This window comes from Culex quinquefasciatus, chromosome 3 (assembly GCF_015732765.1).
Source record: "Culex quinquefasciatus strain JHB chromosome 3, VPISU_Cqui_1.0_pri_paternal, whole genome shotgun sequence".
Classification (NCBI taxonomy): domain Eukaryota; kingdom Metazoa; phylum Arthropoda; class Insecta; order Diptera; family Culicidae; genus Culex; species Culex quinquefasciatus.
In genome coordinates, this window is record NC_051863.1 from 133,519,106 (window position 1) to 133,539,580 (window position 20,475).

Genomic DNA, 20,475 nt, shown 5'->3' on the forward strand with positions numbered 1-20,475 from the left:
ACTAAAAAGTGATGAACTGTCACTTTTAACACGGCGAACGTTTGGTAGTGTGTGTGAACTCCGTGTAAAAGGGGTGTCAAACTAAAAAGTTACCCGTTTGACAATAATTGGTGTCAAACCATCGGGGTTTGATTGTACGCCTATTATGATGCGCCCGGAGGCGCAAAAATGTTAATTTTCGGAAGGTAATAACTTTTCACCAAAACATCCTAAAAGCACAGAGAACAGATGTACATCACTGAACAAAAAGCGTCGAAAAACGTGTGTAAAAATTTAAACCAAGATAAGTTGAAAAGAGCTACACGCAAATTCCAGATAACACAGATCTGTGTAAAAAAATTACACAGATTGTAGAACATGTTCTAGCTGTCAAAACTGTGTAGTTTTATAACACAGATCTGTGTAAAAAGTTACACAGATTTCCGATCAGCTTTCCTTTCAAATCTGGGTAAAAAAGGAAAAGCTAAGATGGCGTCGCTCTTGCAGCAAACTTTTGTAAGTTTTTCCTCGTGATCAAAATATTGGAAAATTATTAAAATACTTCAATGTTTTTAGACTTATCAACAAACTGATCATCATATGCACCATAAACCCATGGGGAGCAGTGCTCGTATTTGGATTCAAGGTAATGTATCTCATAAATATTTGCTTGGTAATCCTAACCTAACTCAATTTTTATTCAAGTAGTCTCACACACACTGATTTCCTCCGACGTGGTGCTTTTGCGGAACCTCGGAAGTCCAGAGCCCCGGAACTCGAGCCCGCGCTAACCATTTTCCCAGTTCCGGTTCCGAGCGGAGAGTTCCATAGACAGCATTAGTAAACGGACACTGTCAGCTTTTCCGGGCCGGGGTAGTACGCTGAGTGGTCAAATATTTAGTTTATGTTGTCTTATGTATAAAACCCAAAACAAAGATTAATAAATGATATTATATTTTTTAATTGTATTGGCCTGAAAAATCAAATTTAGATTCTGATTTTTTTTTTAATTTTTACCCGGATTCTGTGCAAAATTTTACCCAGAATCTGTGTAATATTTTACCCAGAATCTGTGTAAAATTTTACACAGATTTGACAGACAACGGTTGTACACAGTTCTGTGTACAAGGCTTTTACACAGATTCTGTGTATTCCAGGTTTTGAGCGATCTGTGTCAAATTTTACACAGATCTGTGTTATTTGGATTTTCGGTGAAAGGTACTATTTTAAGCTATCGTTCAAAAAAATAATTTTTAAACAAGTTTTCTGCTATGTTTTTTTAATGTTAATGCATTTTTGCATTATTTACAGTCAATTGAAATTGTACTGAAGTAAATTTAGTTTATAAACGAGGAAAATATTATTTTTCTGAGGAAATTATTGAGCCATTATACATTGTTAAGTCAAGTAATCTCAGCTGCGACGGTGGCGCCGCCAAGCGTATCCTTTAGTGCATCTCCAGCGCTGGGTGCAAACATCGAAGCAAAGCTAATTTGCACCCGACGTCAACCCCATCGCGGTACCTGTCGCGGTAGCAAATTTGCTCTCAGTTCTTCGGGATTTCACTTTGCTACCCGGTATTCAGCCTGTTTGCTACCGCATCAAACGGAATTATGCACGGAAAAATCGAATCAAGCACAGATTTTTTTAAATTCATTTTTTTTATTTAAAAAATTTAAATTTTAAAAAATTTAAAAAATTTAAAAAATTAAAAAAATTTAAAAAATTTAAAAAATTTAAAAAATTTAAAAAATTTAAAAAATTTAAAAAATTTAAAAAATTTAAAAAATTTAAAAAATTTAAAAAATTTAAAAAATTTAAAAATTTAAAAATTTAAAAATTTAAAAATTTAAAAAATTTAAAAATTTAAAAAATTTAAAAATATAAAAATTAAAAAATTTTAAAAATTTAAAAATTTAAAAATTTAAAAATTTAAAAATTTAAAAATTTAAAAATTTAAAAATTTAAAAATTTAAAAATTTAAAAATTTAAAAATTTAAAAATTTAAAAATTTAAAAATTTAAAAATTTAAAAATTTAAAAATTTAAAAAATTTAAAAATTTAAAATTTAAAATTTTAAAAATTTTAAAAATTTAAAAATTTAAAAAATTTAAAAATTTAAAAATTTAAAAAATTTAAAAATCTAAAAAATTAAAAAATTAAAAATTTGAAAAATTTAAAAATTTAAAAATTTAAAAAATTTAAAAATTTAAAAATTTAAAAATTTAAAAATTTAAAAATTTAAAAATTTAAAAATTTAAAAATTTAAAAATTTAAAAATTTAAAAATTTTAAAAATTTTAAAAATTTTAAAAATTTAAAAATTTAAAAATTTAAAAATTTAAAAATTTAAAAATTTAAAAATTTAAAAATTGAAAAATTGAAAAATTGAAAAATTGAAAAATTTAAAAATTTAAAAATTTAAAAATTTAAAAATTTAAAAATTTAAAAATTTAAAAATTTAAAAATTTAAAAATTTAAAAATTTAAAAATTTAAAAATTTAAAAATTTAAAAATTTAAAAATTTAAAAATTTAAAAATTTAAAAATTTAAAAATTTAAAAATTTAAAAATTTAAAAATTTAAAAATTTAAAAATTTAAAAATTTAAAAATTTAAAAATTTAAAAATTTAAAAATTTAAAAATTTAAAAATTTAAAAATTTAAAAATTTAAAAATTTAAAAAATTTAAAATTTAAAAATTTAAAAATTTAAAAATTTAAAAAAAATTAAAAATTTAAAAATTTAAAAATTTAAAAATTTAAAAATTTAAAAATTTAAAAATTTAAAAATTTAAAAATTTAAAAATTTAAAAATTTAAAAATTTAAAAATTTAAAAATTTAAAAATTTAAAAATTTAAAAATTTAAAAATTTAAAAATTTAAAAATTTAAAAATTTAAAAATTTAAAAATTTAAAAAATTTAAAAAATTTAAAAATTTAAAAATTTAAAAATTTAAAAATTTAAAAATTTAAAAATTTAAAAATTTAAAAAATTTAAAAATTTAAAAATTTAAAAATTTAAAAATTTAAAAATTTAAAAATTTAAAAATTTAAAAATTTAAAAATTTAAAAATTTAAAAAATTTAAAAATTTAAAAATTTAAAAATTTAAAAATTTAAAAATTTAAAAATTTAAAAATTTAAAAATTTAAAAATTTAAAAATTTAAAAATTTAAAAATTTAAAAATTTAAAAATTTAAAAATTTAAAAATTTAAAAATTTAAAAGTTAAAAAATTTAAAAATTTAAAAAAAAATTAAAAATTTAAAAATTTAAAAATTTAAAAATTTAAAAATTTAAAAATTTAAAAATTTAAAAATTTAAAAATTTAAAAATTTAAAAATTTAAAAATTTAAAAATTTAAAAATTTAAAAATTTAAAAATTTAAAAATTTAAAAATTTAAAAATTTAAAAATTCAAAAATTCTAAAATTCTAAAATTCTAAAATTCAAAAATTCAAAAATTCAAAAATTCAAAAATTCAAAAATTCAAAAATTCAAAAATTCAAAAATTCAAAAATTCAAAAATTCAAAAATTCAAAAATTCAAAAATTCAAAAATTCAAAAATTCAAAAATTCAAAATTCAAAATTCAAAATTCAAAAATTCAAAATTCAAAATTCAAAAATTCAAAATTCAAAATTCAAAATTCAAAATTCAAAATCAAAAATCAAAAATTCAAAATTCAAAAATTCAAAATTCAAAATTCAAAATTCAAAAATTCAAAATTCAAAATTCAAAAATTCAAAATTCAAAATTCAAAATTCAAAATTCAAAATTCAAAATTCAAAATTCAAAATTCAAAATTCAAAATTCAAAATTCAAAATTCAAATTCAAAATTCAAAATTCAAAATTCAAAATTCAAAATTCAAAATTCAAAAATTCAAAATTTAAAACTCAAAATTAAAATTCAAAATTCAAAAATAATATTTTTGAATTTTTTAAATTTTAAATTTTAAAATTTTTAAAATTTTTAAAATTTTTAAAATTTTTAAAATTTTTAAAATTTTTAAAATTTTAAAAATTTAAAAAATTTTAAAAAATTTTTAAAATTTTAAAAATTCAAAAAATATTATTTTTTTTTAATTTTTGAATTTTTAATTTTTGAATTTTTAAATTTTTAAATTTTTGAATTTTTGAATTTTTGAATTTTTGAATTTTTGAATTTTGAATTTTGAATTTTTGAATTTTGAATTTTGAATTTTGAATTTTGAATTTTTGAATTTTTGAATTTTTGAATTTTTGAATTTTTGAATTTTTGAATTTTTAAATTTTTGAATTTTTGAATTTTTGAATTTTTGAATTTTTGAATTTTTGAATTTTTGAATTTTTGAATTTTTGAATTTTTGAATTTTTGAATTGTTAACAACTCTCAATCGCAACTTTTCTCCCGTCAAATAAACACGTGTTTCGCAAAAGTGAACCGTCTTTTTACTTTTCCCTCCCGCGAAGTCGATTCTTGTGGCCACTCTGCTGGGTAACCACCAACTAGGCCTAGAAACCATTCAAATTTGACTAAAATGGGGTCGCAGAACTCGAATTTGATGTTTAAAGTAAGAGAATAAAAAAAATACGACAATTTTTTTTTTGTTCGTGATTTGATTATCCGAAGTCCCATACACACCTTCGGATAATCGAACTTCGGATAATCGAGGCGTCGGATAATCGAGTCTTGAATGTAATCATACAAATAAATAATAATTCTAAAATTTTGGAATTCGACAATGCAAATAATTTACAAGAAATCGTAAATTTGTAAAACAAACAATTAGAAATTCTCAAATTTCAATTAACAAATAAATTAAAAAAAATATTTTAAAGGAAATTTCAAAAAAAAAAATAATATCTGTAATTTGAAAATTCAATATAAAAAAGAAATATGTAGAATTGACTAATAATTTTAATATTGAAGAAATTATGAAAAAAAGTCTTATCCAAGAAATTTTAGAAATTAAAATCTAAAACGTTACTTAATCCACCTTTAGGTGGTTGGTGCCTTCCTCACATTCATAAAGTGAGTACACTACGTATAAATAACACTTCTTTTTATCAAAATATCTGAGATCAGGCCTCAAAAAAAGTATATTGAAAACACTAAAGTACTTATAACTTTAGATAGGGTTGTCAGATCTTCAATCTTTTGGGCTCATTGGAAAGGTCTTTTGATTACCTATCCAACGATAGGTCGCATAATAGATCCGGACAACTTATTTGAGATCCGGCCTCAAAAAGTGTATAAATAACACTTAAATGTTCATAACTTTTGATGGGGTTGTCAGATCTACAATCTTTTGGACGCGTTGGAAAGGTCTTTCAAATACCTTTCTAACAATATATAGCATGACGGGTTTTCTTACAAAAACCACCCTTTTTACAATCTTTCGAAGTTTAGCTAAAACCGTTTTTCTAGCATAACTTTTGAAGTACTTTTCTAAACTTCATAATATTAACTAGGGTCTTGTGGGACCCCAAGACAGATCGAATGAGACCAAAACAGTCTAAATCGGTTCAGCCAGTCCGGAGATAATCGAGTGCATATTTTTTGGTGCACGGACTCACATCCAGACACACGCACAGACATTTGTTCAGAATTTGTTTCTGAGTCGATAGGTATACGTGAATACGGGTCTAGGAGGTCGAAAAAAGAAGTTCATTTTTCGAGTGATTTTATAGCATTTCCTCATTGAGGTGAGGAAGGCAAAAAACAAAGGTTTAAAAAATTGATATTTAGAAATTCGAAAATACAAATTTACGAAAAAGCCGGAATTCTAACAATCAAAAACTTTAATTTTCAAAAATACCAAATTCTAGAATTTGGTCCTAATTGAAGCTTTGATTGGTGATATTATTGTTTACAGCGTTAAGCTTATTTTTCTGAGTACAATGAACCTTAGTACAACCACAAAGTGTTTAAAATGGATTTTTAAATCAATTTTGAAAAAATTACCTCGCGGTCCTTTTTGACAGAAAAGATCCTACTTGACAGTTCTTTCTAAGAGGACCATATTTAATCCATTGAAAAAAATGTAATCTTGCCACTTTTTCGGTAATTCGGTAATTCGGTAATTTCGGAATACACCCTTCCGGCAGCAGCTGAAGATTCATGCAGTCCCACGTCGCATGTTCGGGTGTAGACCTACGGAAGACCTTGCCGCGAGGATAGGTGGGTAAGACTATACGAGCCACCTACGGCATAATTCCTCGGGCTCCCCAGGTCAACCATAAGCTACCCCAGGTTCTCCGTGCAGGACACATTGGGGGTAGAAAGCGGATAGAATAAGCAAAAGATCAAAGCAGGCCACGAGGCATACTTTTAAAGTGGTTTGTATCTGCAAAGGAATTTGTATTAACAAAAGGATCAAACATAAAAAGGCGACACTAATTAATACTTCCCTGCGACCTGAGAGGTCTCTCGGTTGGACATATAGCCGTGGACACCAAGCTTGGTATCAATCTTCGTCAGTAGGTGTGGTATTGATCACAGCTGGTGTTAGTTTGACGCTCCGTCGTCGTCTGTTGTATCCTGCGGCTGCGTAGCAAGTCAGATGCTCGCTCATTCAGTTTGAAACGAAAAGAACAAAAGAGAACACAAGAAAACATTACATTCTGATTGTGAGTTTCAACTCAGATGTTAAGTGTAATATAATATTAAACATAAATAGTTCACTTCATGATTCTTTATAGACACTTTATTTATTTTGCTTTCACTATCACCTTCACTATTTCTTCGGGTCGTCTAATTTTCGTCGTGTTCCCGTACTTGGAGAATTCCGCATAACTAATCACTGCTGGTTCGTAGTGTAATGTCGAACATGTTACTAGCTAACACAACAGTGACACAGAAACAGAACTTCACAAGCACGGGAATTTCCACACGACCTCCCAGTGAATTAATACCGAGCTTTAACTATTTTCATACTACTATTACCTAAAATGTCCAAAGCAGCTCAGTAAAACTCACTGGGAGCGTTCCACAATTTAGCCCCATCCGGGGGAGCTTATCCCTTTGTACCCTCGTGTTTGTTTCCTTTCAACCGTAGTCTAGGTAGTCCAACAATGTTCAGCACAAGTTTGAATCGAAAGCAATTGCTTCAACAGCTGAACGGATCAAACTGTTGCTTCCCTTGCTGAACTAACTATTCTCCTGTTACTAAGGAAACAAAAGGATAAAACATCATGATTTGATGTTCTAACAGGTACGTTCAACTAGCCAGCTGCGAGACCCATCAGCCCGGCCGGGAACCAGTCCATATCTGTCGAGTACAGCATACGGTGTGGTTCACAAAATATCAAATACAGTGACACAACACTAAGGCTATACATATGGACTGGCGGGATGGAAGCACGTGGACACCTCCCCCCGTAATCTTGCCACTTTTTTTGCATTAAAATAACAAAAAGTGATTAGAAATGATTTTTAAGCGTGTTTTTAATCGTTGTACATAAAAATTGACATGGGGCTTAAGGACCCTATTGGCCGGCGATAAAGCGCTTTTCCAACACGGATGTGAAATTTAAATACCTAGAATTCAGAATATTTTCGATAAATTAGACTAATATGAACTACGTTTTTCAACGCCATTCCGGTTATGTTGCGAAATAATTACTTAGACATTAAAATTATTTTAAAATCCATTAAATATAATCGATATAAACGTACGTATGGTGCACGTACGAAGAAAAAGAGCATGTTATTTTTGTGTCTTTTATCTGGTTTTATTTGGTAACGTTTTTATTTTCGATTTGACCTAATATTAGATCGGTTCATGTTCAACATGTCTTGTTAATTTGTAATTTGAGATTTTTTACAAAACGGATAAAAATTATTCAGAACGAACACCACTGCTGCCGATTCAATTCAAACGTAACGACAAAAATAACGGTCTGGCAGTCTAGACGATCAACAAATTCGAAATAGTTGGAAGAAATACGAAACGAAACAAAAAGGGAGATTCGGAGATGTCCTTTCGCTCGATTCCACTTACCACCAGCGGCGGCGCCCCCAGCCCCATCCCCAGCTGCGTCCAGTGTATGCCTTCGGGCATTTGTGCACCTTAAGTTCCGCGGCATTCAGGAACTGCTTGCTGCAAGTGTCGCATTTCTTGAATTTAACCGGCCTGTCCGGATGTTTCTGGCCAATGTGGTTGATCAGCGCCGAGTTCAGGACGTAAACCTTCGGGCAGAACGGACACTTGGTCTTGACCACGGTCTCACGGCCATCGTCTTCGTCCTGGTCCAGCTGGATCTCCCGCACCACGATCTTCTTGCCGCCCGACGTCTTCGGAGTGTTGTACGTCGTTTGGGACAGACTTGCGCCTAGGCCGGCGATTCCGGGCTGGGACCGCAGCCAATCCATGGTGGCGTCCTCGGCCTGCAGCTTGCTCTTCTTGCTGGTGGTTGCTGCGGCTGCAGCAGGAGCGAGTGGCCGCTTGGCCACCGCCTTGGGAGTGGTCAACCCGAACGGAGAGTTGGTGAGCGCCTTCAAGGCCGGATTGTCCACTCCACTGGGCGAGCTATATTGGCCTCCACTACGTACAAAGAGGCGCGCCTTTTGATCCCCGCTGTTGAAGAACTCCTTGGTCTGGTCCATGTCGGCCATCGACAACTGACCGGAAGCACCCCGGACGATCTTGGTCGTGCACTGGCTGCAGATCGCCTTAAGGACGTCGGCATCGCAGTAGTCGCCGACCTGTTCCGGTGGTTGACTTGTTTGAATATCACCCCAAGAAATTAAAACCGAAAGCGCAAACTTACCAAGATTCCGAAGAGGTCGTCCAACTTCTCCGCCACCGTGCTGCCGTCCGAAAGTTCCGAGTCGACCTTCGTGGCGACTGCCGGGTCCGGAATGGGCGTAACACACAACCGGCAATTGTTCATGCTGCCGATTCGGATATGCTTTCTGGCAGTGTTGATTTCTCACGACGGAACGGATTTTGAGTGACCGCGGGAAGGAAACTCTTGCAAAACGGCTTGAAAAACGTGCTTCTGTTGGCTTGAAGATTTTGGCCGTTTGTTTTTCACAGCAGGGATGGTTCGGAAATTGCGTGACGAAAACGACAATTTGACTGCAACTGTCAAAGGCGACCCAGTAAAAAAATTACAATACAAACGTCGACTTCATCTTGGTTGACGAAATTGTCAATGTAGGTAGCTAAACAGAATAACAATCGGAAAAGCAAATTTTCGAACGAACAAAAATTTGAAGTGTGGACCGTTAAAAACAAGATTAATTTTATCGTTTTTGAAACGATGCTAATTTTCAAGAGGTCGATTTTCAGCAAAAGTTTTCCAAATCTGAAATTGCTAGCAAATAATGAAATCTAAATGTTTAACAACATGAAGGGCTATGGAGTCGAAGCCAGTGGAATCGGGTATTTTTGAGGACCCGTAAGTTGAAAAATTGTAAAAAGCAGGCGCTACGTCTTTAGAAGCCCGAGTTGGAGTCAGACAATTTTCAGGAACATTGTATGGGAGTTATTGTTGGAGTTGGAGTCGGCGGATTAGGATCTTTTTTATTGATACACTCAAACCCCGATGGTTTGACACCAACAGTTGTCAAACGAACGGGGTCACTTTTTAGTTTGACACCCCTTCTAAACGGAGTTCACACACACACACTACCAAACGATTGTTTGGTGTAAAAAAGACAGTTCGCCACTTTTTAGTTTGACTTTGTCAAACCAACGGGGTACAAACTGAAAAGTGTCAAACGAAAAAGTAGTAATCTCAGAAAACGCTTAAAAGGATTCTTTCGGATTTCGGAAATTCTAAAAATAATCGCACGTTGCTGTTGTTTTCAGTATAGTTTTTATTAATATTTCACTGCACTGTTGCACGTTTTTTCACATTACAGCTGGTCTATTATTTCGTCGGCAACCTCACCTTTTGCTCTCGTGTTTTTTTCTCCTCTCTTTCGTGTACAGAGTGTATGTGTGTGTAGTGTCAGTTATTATATGTTTTACTTTACTTGTATCAATGTGGGGGGGTTGTTTAATTTTATCGTTTCTTTTCTTCTCTTTTTTTTATATCACGCATTTTCACTTGGTTTTTTACGTTCCTTACTAGCTGATAATATGCTCACATACTTAGATAGTGTCACTACTACATCTATGCCAGTTTATTCAATGAGTAATAATATTCTCGCTTATTATCATTCATACTCGGACTCGGATGCGAATCGTAGTCACGTGTCCGTTCGATTTTTTTGATTTATTCTTTTGCATTTTGTTTAATCATAATAATATCTTTACGTAAGCTTGCGTTTATGTACGAATGTATGAATGTTACGAAGATGGATGCTTATGAATGCTATTTTACCGGTTTTTCTAAAAATATATAGTAGACTCATAATCAATTTCGTTTGATTTTGCCATCATTTGATTATTTTGGTAAATTCCTAGAGAGACGTATTGTAAAGCCTAGGGATGTTGATTCCGCCGATTCTGATGTTGGGCGTCGATTGATTGTGTGGGTGTGTGTGTGTGTGTGTGTGTGTGGGCAACTTGCATACCGCATTGCATATATGTATCGCTTTTAGCAAACTGTTCATCCCGTGCCGGAAATTACTTTCCGTTTAGTTGTATGATCCTTGTCCATTACTACTGATAATATATAAATGTTTACGACTAGCATTTTACTGTGTTACCGTTTAGAGATAGATTTTAAATAATTTATGATTTACGCACGAATGAGTTGGATGCACTTTTCTTGCGCACAACACGACACACCTTGATTTTGTTTTTATTCTCCCTTATAAACCTCTGTTCATTGCCATTTGAGAAGATATTTGCATATAATCTGAAGAAGGTACCTTACCGAATAACGAAAAGTCTCACGCAGGTTTCTTTTAGTGAAAGTAAGAAAAAGTCTTAAGCTCTTTGGCTTAAAATGTAGCTTAGTTCGTGGGCTATCCGTAGCAGCGATCCTTGAAACTGTCCGAAGCCAAGATAAAATTAAAATTGAATAGCTTTTAAAACAACCAATTACGGTAATTCAAATGTTATTAAAAGTTTCGAATTAAAAACATCGTTCCTTTAAAACGTCAGTCCTGATTTTATTACCTTCCTTGCCTGCATACCAACAGTTTAAAATCTATTATACCCATTAGTTAAAATCAATTAAAATTAGTCCACTTTATATTTGGCAATTTCATTGAGCGTTGGTTTCTATTGTTTTCATTTTTTTTACATTTATTTCCTCCTTCTTTTTTTTAGCGATGGGAATAGTCAAATAATGGCCTCGTTTCAGAACAGTCGATCCTTTCCAGTTAAAGCGAATTTCTTCCGCTCGGAGGAGATTTAGCATTAGTGGACCTCGCGAAAGAACCAACCAAGAATGGTGTGAGACAGGATGATTTGCTTCACCTGTAATTTTCGGATGGCTTGACAAAGCAAAATAATTTTGGTATGGCACATCATGCCGTGGTCATTCTTGGTTGGTAGGTTGTTTGTTTTGTTGAAGGAGACATCGGGGTAAATTTCGAGTATAAAATCGATTAGATAGCATGCATTCATAGGTAGTTTGGATTATAATACAATAGCTAGTTGTATAATTTGTTGTTTAATACATATGTCGGTATCGGTTAGCAAGCCTGGAGGAGGTGCGCGCTCTGTTGGAAACTCGATCAGCAGCAAAATAATACAGAGTTCTTGCTTCAATCCTTCCACGGTTCATGCTTCTAGCCAAGAAAACAACTAATACCTGTATTTCACTGATAATGATTGTAGGTTGTGGGTATGTGTGGGTGTCTGTGTAAATATGTGTGTATATTTGTTTTCCTTAGTTGTCGCCTCCGATGTGCGGCCAATCACTGCGCCCGTTCGAACGCACGCACGCACGCACACGAATTCTCTCGTTAGCTAAACGTCAAAATGGGCAGCTGAGCGATTCTAGTGTCCCTGGTTGGTTGTTTTTTTTTTGTTGAGATAAGAAGTTTTTTTTTAAAGAAAGAAATGTAGAAAAAAAGGAAAATAAATTATAAAGCACTGGTTGCACTGGTGCGGTAATTTCAAGTGTCGATGTCGATTCAAAAACGTCCAAAATTGTGTGCAATCTATATCGGTGTAATCTATGTTTAGCGTATTTTGAGTGAGTTGTTTTAGCCCCTCTGTTTGAAAGCTTTTATTTTGCGGAGAAAAAACTAAACAAGCTTTGCTCAACGTATAAAATCTTTGTCGACTAATTTGCGTTACTGTCAAGCCGATCAGCCGAGTGTTTTTTACTGGGTGACTCTGTTAAAACCCAGCGTGAAAATAATCGAGGCAAAGTCGACTCATCTGACGGCGAGTTAGCATGACATTTCTCACTGGGGAAAATTTGTCAGCTGGCAATTCCCAGTAGGAAATCTGGTCGATCAAAAATCTACCAGTTTCGATGTTATGAAAGGTCGGCATTTAATTTGGAAAATACTTGAAAATGTTTTGTAAATTTTAAGAAACTTTTACACAGAGAAGTTAAAACCTTCACTCAACAAAACCGAAATAAATAAATAAAAAAAAAAAAAAACGCAAATAAACCCATTCCTCAACGCCCCGGTTCTAAAACTGTTCCTCGAAATTAACCACGGTGACTTGAAATTACCTGTGCAGCGCGTTCGAAATTTGCTTCAGCGATTGACCGACTTCGAGCACGAGCTTTTCGTTGTCCTGGGCCGAGGTGTTCTTGCTGCTGGCGGCGGCCGACCGCAGCGAGCGGGACTGCGCGTCAACGCGGTTGACCAGCTCGCGGAAGTGGAACTTGGTGTGCGGGGGCAGGGCTTCGTTGTCCGCGAATGTGACGCAGCTCGACTGGAGCGAGTGGAGCCGTTCGCTGAGCTGGAGCCACTGGGAGGCGGACACGGCCGAGCTGGCGGGGAGTTTGTGGAGGAGCCCTCGAGCAGGGTCACGAGTTCGAGGATGCCTTCGCGGCTCGCGGAAGCGGAGGAAGGGGCGGAGGATGAGGACGCGGTGGATTTCTCCGAGAGGAGCGAACTGTTGCTGTCGTTGGACTTGGATGTGGTGGTTGTGGTTGGGGCGGGGCTGGGGTTTGGGTTGGGGCTTGGATCTGGACTGGCGTGGCGTAGATTGATGAGAATTTGGAGGGTTTCAGCGGGACGGCGGGCTTTTTCGCTAGCTGCGGTGCCTGCTGCAGCTGTTCGTCGTGTTGGCTGGAATTGTTGCTATTCGTTGTGGGGTTGCTGCTCTCGGACGCCTCCTCGGAGTTGTTGTTCAGCTTGAGATTCGCGGCGCTCTTCACGCCCAGTTTTGGGCTGAGTTGGGCGCCGCCTTGGTGATCGTTCGGGGATTCTTTGGCCTCCCACAGCTTCTTCAAGCTGCTGATACTGCCGGTGCTTTTCCGCTTGTCCCCTTCGTCCCCAGTGCTGCCAGTGGACAGATTATCACCGCCGGTGCCGCCACCAGCATTCGCATCAAGGACTTCGCGCTTCTTGTCCTCTTGGCTAAGTTCAATCTTGATTTCAGTCTTTTTCAGCTCGATAATCTTGTTGCTATCGATCGGGGCGACACTCGTAACGACTGGCTGCGCCGGCGAAGCCTTCTTGAGCTTCAACGAGTTCAACTCATTGTTCTCCAGCAGCAGCTTGGCCGACGAGTCCCCACCGTTCTTGCTCGTCCCGTTGCGCAGAATTTCGCTCTTCTTCGCCTTGGGTTCACCATCGCTCGAGTGGTCACTCGACTGGTTGTTGTTCAGGATGTTGCTGTTGTTGTTGTTGTTGCTCACACCGTTGTTCGTGTGATGTTTGTTGTTGTTGTCCGAGCTGGAGTCGCTGCTTCCGCCGGCCATCGAAGCATCACCGTTGGCGGTAGACTCACTGCCGCTGCCACTCTCAACCTTGCGCAGTCGCGACTTGAAGTCGATGATGCTGTTTGCTTCCTCTTTCTTGGGAATCGGGTTGGGCATCCGCTTGGGTTCGACCTTCTTCAGCTGGGCCTTGAACGAAGCTGGCTGCTCGACGACGGCGGCGGCAACGGGTTTGTTGACGCCCGGTTTGCGCAGCGAACTCACGTCCGACGACTTGTAGTGTTGCGCCACATCGCTCGGCGGAAGCGGCGGTGGAGGTTTCGGTAGATTCATGGTCTCCGCCAGTTCACTGACTAACTGTGAAGCGGGATCTACTACTTTATGATTGCTGCTGCTGTTCTCTATCGCTGACTTTGGCACGTTTGCTGCTTTCTGTTTGATTTCGCCCGCCAGTTTCATCTCGAGCTTGTCCTTGAGGCTCGGTGGCGGCGGAATCGGTATCGACGAAGACGGTTCGATGCTACTGTGGACCATGACGTCCGCCGGGCTGCCCAGCGAGCTGCACGAATCCGTGGACGGTTCTCGGCGGCGAAGACTTACGCCGAAGCGTGAGCTGGCCTCCTCGACGCTCGGTTCCGTGTTGGAAACGTCGTTCGACGGCTTCATTAGCTTCTCCATCGGCGGTTGCGGATGCCCCTCGAACTCCTCAGGCGGAGGTGGCAAGTCGGCTGGCGGCGGTGGGAACTCCAAATCCGCCAGCGTAGGCGGCATAGACCGTTTCGGACTGTTGTTGCTGCCCACGGTGCCACCCCGGAACGACGAGAACGTCATCATCGAACCGTCCGTGGTGGTCCGGTGGCGTTGCAATTTGGAAAGACTAGCGGTTGCCGAGTTGGCCATCGTAACTCCACTCGACGAGTTGCTACGAATCATCTGAGGCTGCTGCTGCTGTTGCTGAAGCGGTTGAGCTCCCTTCATAGCTGCACGCTGCGCAGCAAGCAGACTATTCGAAATGACGTTCGCCGCCGCCATTGGCGGAGGCGGATCCGGAGGAGCCGCCGTCTGCCCTCCCTGCGGCGCCGGACTTCCATCACTCTGCCGCAGCGACTCCAGATACGCACCAATTCGGGCACCCTTCGGCAGCGTCCCGTACCGGTTGATGGCCTTCTTCACGTTCTGCACCTCCAGCGCGCCGACAACGGCCGCGGCGGCCGCAACCGGCGGAATGCCCGTCGGAGGTGGCCCACTGGGGGCTCGGGGCGTTCCTTGCGGAAGGCGCTTGCTGCCGCGGGTTTCCAACCCCCGATTTCCCATGATCGGGACGCGCTTGAAGGAACTTTGCTGGGAGGACGACTTCTGGAAGGTTCCGCCCGGCGGCTCCTGACTGTCGGTGTCCGTGTCCGGGGTGATTTCCGTTTGCTCGTTTTCCGAGTCGGTCGTGCGGTTGACCAGGTTGGCGAGATCGCGGGAGAAACCTTCGCGGGAGAAGAGGGTGTTGGTTAGGAAGTGATTTATTTTAGTTTTGATAATTCGGTAGTTAGTCTTAAGGATAATCTTAGTTTCGAGGTTAGGATTGTTAACATTTAAGGACACACAAAAACCATTAATTTGGTGAAATTCAAATTTGAACAATAAGGACTAAATACATGTCGGTCACCAATCGTTCAACACAATGTCGACAGTTTGTTAAAGGTTGGGCTGACATGAGGTGAATAGTTGACCAATGTCGGAATCTGTAAATAAGGTTTTTACGCCGACTAGATTAGAAGGTTACAGTGGCCTACAATTTTTAATAGGGACAAGACCATGAAAACAGTGCAGGCGAGTTTTCAAATGACGTAACGCTATGAAACGTTATTGTCGGACCGACATCTGCTTTTTCATGAGGCTGAATGCTCGAAGTTTGTCGAGCAAATGTCAATTTGTTTTGCTGAACAAGATGGAAAAATTTGTAAAAAAAATTAGTAAAAAAAAAATTAAAAAAAACATTTTTTTTCGTTGTTTAATTTTTGATTGTCGAGCTTAGGTATGACCCTAAATGATTTAAAAAAAATAAATCCAAGATGGCGGCCAAAATGGCGATGGCGCAATATAAAAAAATGCATTTTATTTTTTTATAGGCAATCAACAACTCAAATTTGACTAAAATGGGGTCGTAGAACTCAAATTTAATGATAAAACTAGAAAATGAAAAAAATACGAAAACAAAAAATTTTTGTTCGTGATTCGATTATCCGAAGTCCCATACAAACCTTCGCATAATCGATCTTCGGATAATCGAACATCGGATAATCGAATCTTCGGATAATCGAGTGTGGACTGTTATAAAAAAATATTTCGGAATTTTACTTTTTAGAACTTTGAACATTTTAAAATTAGTTTTTTTGCTAACAAATTTGTATTTTTTTAAATTTTAAAGTCGTTTTATTCAAATTAGTTTTTAAAGATTTTTCAATTTCAGAATTCTAAAATTTCACAATTTCGATATAATAGAATAAAATATAATAAAATAATAAAAGATTAAAAGAATTTAAGAATTTAAGAATTTGAGAATTTAAGAATTTAAGAATTTAGGAATTTAGGAATTTAAGAATTTAAGAATTTAAGAATTTAAGAATTTAAGAATTTAAGAATTTAAGAATTTAAGAATTTAAGAATTTAAGAATTTAAGAATTTAAGAATTTCAGAATTTCAGAATTTAAGAATTTAGGAATTTAAGAATTTAAGAATTTAAGAATTTAAGAATTCAAAAATTTAAGAATTTAAGAATTTAAGAATTTAAAATTTAAGAATTTAAGAATTTAAGAATTTAAGAATTTAAGAATTTAAAAAAACTACGGGAACTATCGTTATGGTTTTTTATTCATCCCCTAAATTACTGTCTTCAAAGTTATTTACAACAAAGTTTGACTATTTTTACAATCAGATTCTTGCCGGATTGGGTCCGTAAGTTTGACAAATTTGGAATAAGAAGACAACAACTTCCTTGGTTGCTGTGCACCCTTAAGAATTTAAGAATTTAAGAATCTAAGAATCTAAGAATTTAAGATTTTTTTCAAAAAGTTCATGATGGATGTGTTAAATTAGTAAATACAAAACGAATTATTTGCACTGGGCCAGCAACAAGAAGCATTATTTTTTGCGTTAGTCGTTAGTCTCCTCTGGAAGCCCCACAACGATTCCAAAAGCAGACACAAATAAACACACAAATCACACTAGAAACCAGAACAACTTCCTGTGCGTAACAACAATACCTCGAAACAGCTTATCGATAAGGAAACTACTGCAAGAGGTCGACTTAGTGATGGGGATAATACCGTTCGTGTTCTGCTGGTCACCGCAACCGTCGCCCGGTTTGCCGTCCTCGTCCCGGTACGTCGAGTCCCGGCTCGACGACAGCAGGCTGGAATTATTACGAAGAATTAGAGAAGATTGATAAACAACTTCATTGCTCGGTACAAACCTGGTCCGCTTGGGTGGGGCCGGAGCCTGTTTGCCACGCTTGTTCGTGGTTCGCCGCATTTGCACGCCCGCCGTCGACGGTTTGTTGGAGAAGGTGCTCAACTTCGAGCTGGAACCGGTGTCTAAAAAAATAAGTTCGAGTGAGTAAAGATCAGCGTTGTTGAGGCAAGCGCGTCCTACCGGATATTGGCGTGATTGCCGGCTCATGCTGCACGGTGCCCATCTGCGGCTTCTTGACCATCTGGGGCGTGAGCTGAACCGGCTGGCCAACGCCCTGCAGCTGTTTCTCTACCGCCTCCGTGATGGACGATTCCTGTCAACAAAAAATCTATGCGGATAAGAAAAATTAGCACTTGGGAGACACCTTTCTCGCAATTACCTGAAACATGTGCTCTAGGTCGTGGTGTATGCTCTTGAAGGTCGGCCGGTCCTGGGCGTTCCACTGCCAGCACTTTCGCATCAGCTCGTACACTTCCGGTGGGCAGCCCGGCGGTCGCTCCATCCGATAGCCGGACTCGAGCCGGTGGAACACCTCGGTCAGGTCGATTCCCGGGTACGGCGACATGCCGTACGTGGCAATCTCCCACAGCACGCCGAACGCCCACACGTCCGACTTGGTGCTGAATTTGTTATAAGCTAAGCCCTCCGGGGCCGTCCACTTGATCGGGAACTTGGCGCCGGCGTGGGCCGTATAAGTGTCGTCTCGCATCAATCGGGCCAGCCCGAAGTCGGCCACCTTGACCAGATTGTTGTCGCCGACGAGACAGTTTCGCGCCGCCAGATCGCGATGGATAAAGTTGCGGCTCTCCAGGTAGCTCATGCCGGACGCGATCTGGGTGGCCATGTACAGCAACGCCACGGCGTCCAGCGTTTCTCGGCCGGCCGAGCGCAGGAAGTCGAGCAGGTTGCCGTGGCTCATGAACTCGGTGATGATGTAGAACGGGGGCTCGCGCGTGCACACACCTGGAAGAGTGAGAAAAAACAGCTTGTTATAATTCAGTTCAATTCAGTTTATTTCTTTAGTTTATCGACTAACAGTAGTTTTGTAAGTGCAGTACAGAGCTTTGGGGGATCTTTCCAGCTGTGTATAAGGCATTTATTATAATGGATGCCAATAAAGTTGATTTTAAATGAAAACAGAAAATTGGAAAACAACTCGCAAAAAACCTATCACTATTGCTGGGAAGCTTGTAATAATTAGTTCACAATACATTGAAGTAATCTAACAAATTCGATTCCTAGAGAACTTATCCCCTAAAGGTGGTGGTATTTCATAAAATGAGCAGAAATGCGCGTCAAGTGTTCAAACTGCGATGGAAACCGTACAGCAAACTACCATAGCTGAGCCACGCGCAGGGCCCACCTCACAGAAAAATAAGCTTCCACCGATTCAACTTGGCCCCAGATCAAGCTCAGGCGGGCTCAATTCCTGTAAGATGACGATATTGTTGACGATATGTGTTTCAACATTCATTTTTGAAATCAAGGATTCTGATTGTGCAAAATCCGTACCAATCGCTAGTAAAAACTCTCTCCCCTGCTCTTCCTCTCTCTCCAATCGGTACGTACAGCGAATGGCTCAGAGAGGCCGATTGAGCTATGTCACTCTTAACTGATTCAAAATAGTCTGCGATTGGCTATGTTTTGATCATTGATTAAACTGCATAATTTCGAAGGTTATTTTGTATCTTTTTTCCTTCAGTAGATTTACTCGATTCTTTAAGGGTGCACAGCAACTAAGGAAGTTGTTGTCTTCTTAGTCCAAAATTGTCTAACTTACGGACCCAATCCTGCAACAACGTGATTGTAAAAATAGTCAAACTTTTAAATTACTTGGTGGACAGTACTTTAGGAGATGAATTAAAAAAAATTCGATAGTACCCGTAGTTTTGAAGATACTAAAATGTCTGTTTCAAAAATCTGGGTGCAAAAGCTCTGGTTGATGTGCACCGTTTAGCATCCGTAAACAGCTTAGGATTGTAATTTCACACAAGTAGGGCTTAAACAACGAAATTAGGCTGGTATAAATTTTATTTCAAGTTTTTGTCAACATGACGTTGGTGGCGTCGATCAATTATGCGGAAAGCAATTTCCGTAACTAAAATTATTTCAAAATTTCAAGGAATGTTTAAGTGCAATCAGCTGAAATCAATTTAAAATGCATTCCCCTGCGTTTAGAAACATTTTCAGCATGTTTTTGTTGAACAACTTTTTTTACACTTTTTGGTGGCCGGATGTCAGATATTTCGATGAAAATGATGTTTATTATGCAACCTGTCTTTAGTTAGAGAATTTAGAGACCTTCCAAATGAGCCCAGAAAAACTAAGATCTGAGAACCCTATCAGAAGTTATGAGCACTTAAGTGTTATTTATACACTTTCTGGAGATCGGATCACAGATATTTCGATGAAAGCAATATCCGATTAGTGAGTAATTTGTGATGTTTTAACCGAACATCTGGATGATGATGATGATGATGATGATGAAGGACCATAGACTAATAATGGTCTATGTCTGGACCCTTGCTTTAATTAATATTAAAATATGCTAAAAATGTATTTTTTTTAGTGTACCGTTTAAAAGTTATGCCCAATTTATTCTAGTTGTCAGTAATTAACTTTTTTTTCAATTGAAAATTCAGTTTGATAAGATTCCACTAATTTTAAGAGAAATGTTTGAAGAGACAAATTCTTTAAACAATTTTGCAGTAACTTAAAACTTCTTGGAATATTGTTTTTGCAATTTAAATATTTTTTTCATGTTTTCAAAATGTAAAAAAGTTTTTACATTTTTTCATTCAAAACGAACGGCGATTAAATTTTATTCGATCTTAAGTTTTCCGATAACTGAAAATCATGTTTTTATCTATAGTAAATTTACACATACTCACAAAAAAGATCAAGAGCTACAATTATATTTTTAGTTTTGAAATGAAATTAGCTGAAAAAATAAAAAATATTTACAAAAAAACCATTGCCAATCTGTATGCTTGTAAATATCGACTTTTCCCGACGTATGACAAAAAATCACAAATTCACGACTTTTCCGATTTCCCGACTTGAGTGGCCATCCTGCTCACTGTCTGTGACCGTTCCCATTTTAAGCCTTGGCCAGGACAATATCCTTGAAGCTTGAGATTCCATTAAAAAGCAACAATATCAAAAAATATCGTTGCTTTATCTACCTGTGGGTTGTGCTTCATCACATTTTTATAGTCATTATTCGGCCTTAAAATTTGCCGTGAATCTAACTTCAGTATTTATAACAATTAATATGCTCATCGAAAAGGTCTTTCGAGTA

General features: G+C 36.7%; 2 protein-coding genes across 2 annotated transcripts in view; both read right to left on the reverse strand.

Annotated features, from left to right (window-relative positions):
• Window positions 1–7,682: 7,682 nt before the first annotated feature.
• Window positions 7,683–10,524, reverse strand: LOC6035482. Its single transcript, XM_001845614.2, has 3 exons — window positions 10,518–10,524; window positions 8,730–8,890; window positions 7,683–8,664 (listed from the first exon to the last, which is right to left on the reverse strand). The coding sequence occupies exons 1-3, from the start codon at window positions 10,522–10,524 to the stop codon at window positions 7,957–7,959; spliced, it is 876 nt and encodes a 291-aa protein (XP_001845666.2). The 3' UTR covers window positions 7,683–7,956.
• The window catches only part of LOC6035483 (tyrosine-protein kinase Abl), a 97,969-nt gene continuing 87,259 nt past the window's right edge, over window positions 9,766–20,475 (reverse strand). The window contains 8 exon segments of the mRNA XM_038259017.1: window positions 9,766–11,872; window positions 12,555–12,832; window positions 12,835–12,995; window positions 12,998–15,187; window positions 16,967–17,115; window positions 17,176–17,296; window positions 17,355–17,487; window positions 17,554–18,137. Coding sequence (XP_038114945.1) covers window positions 11,830–11,872; window positions 12,555–12,832; window positions 12,835–12,995; window positions 12,998–15,187; window positions 16,967–17,115; window positions 17,176–17,296; window positions 17,355–17,487; window positions 17,554–18,137 — 3,659 coding nt within the window. The 3' untranslated portion in view covers window positions 9,766–11,829.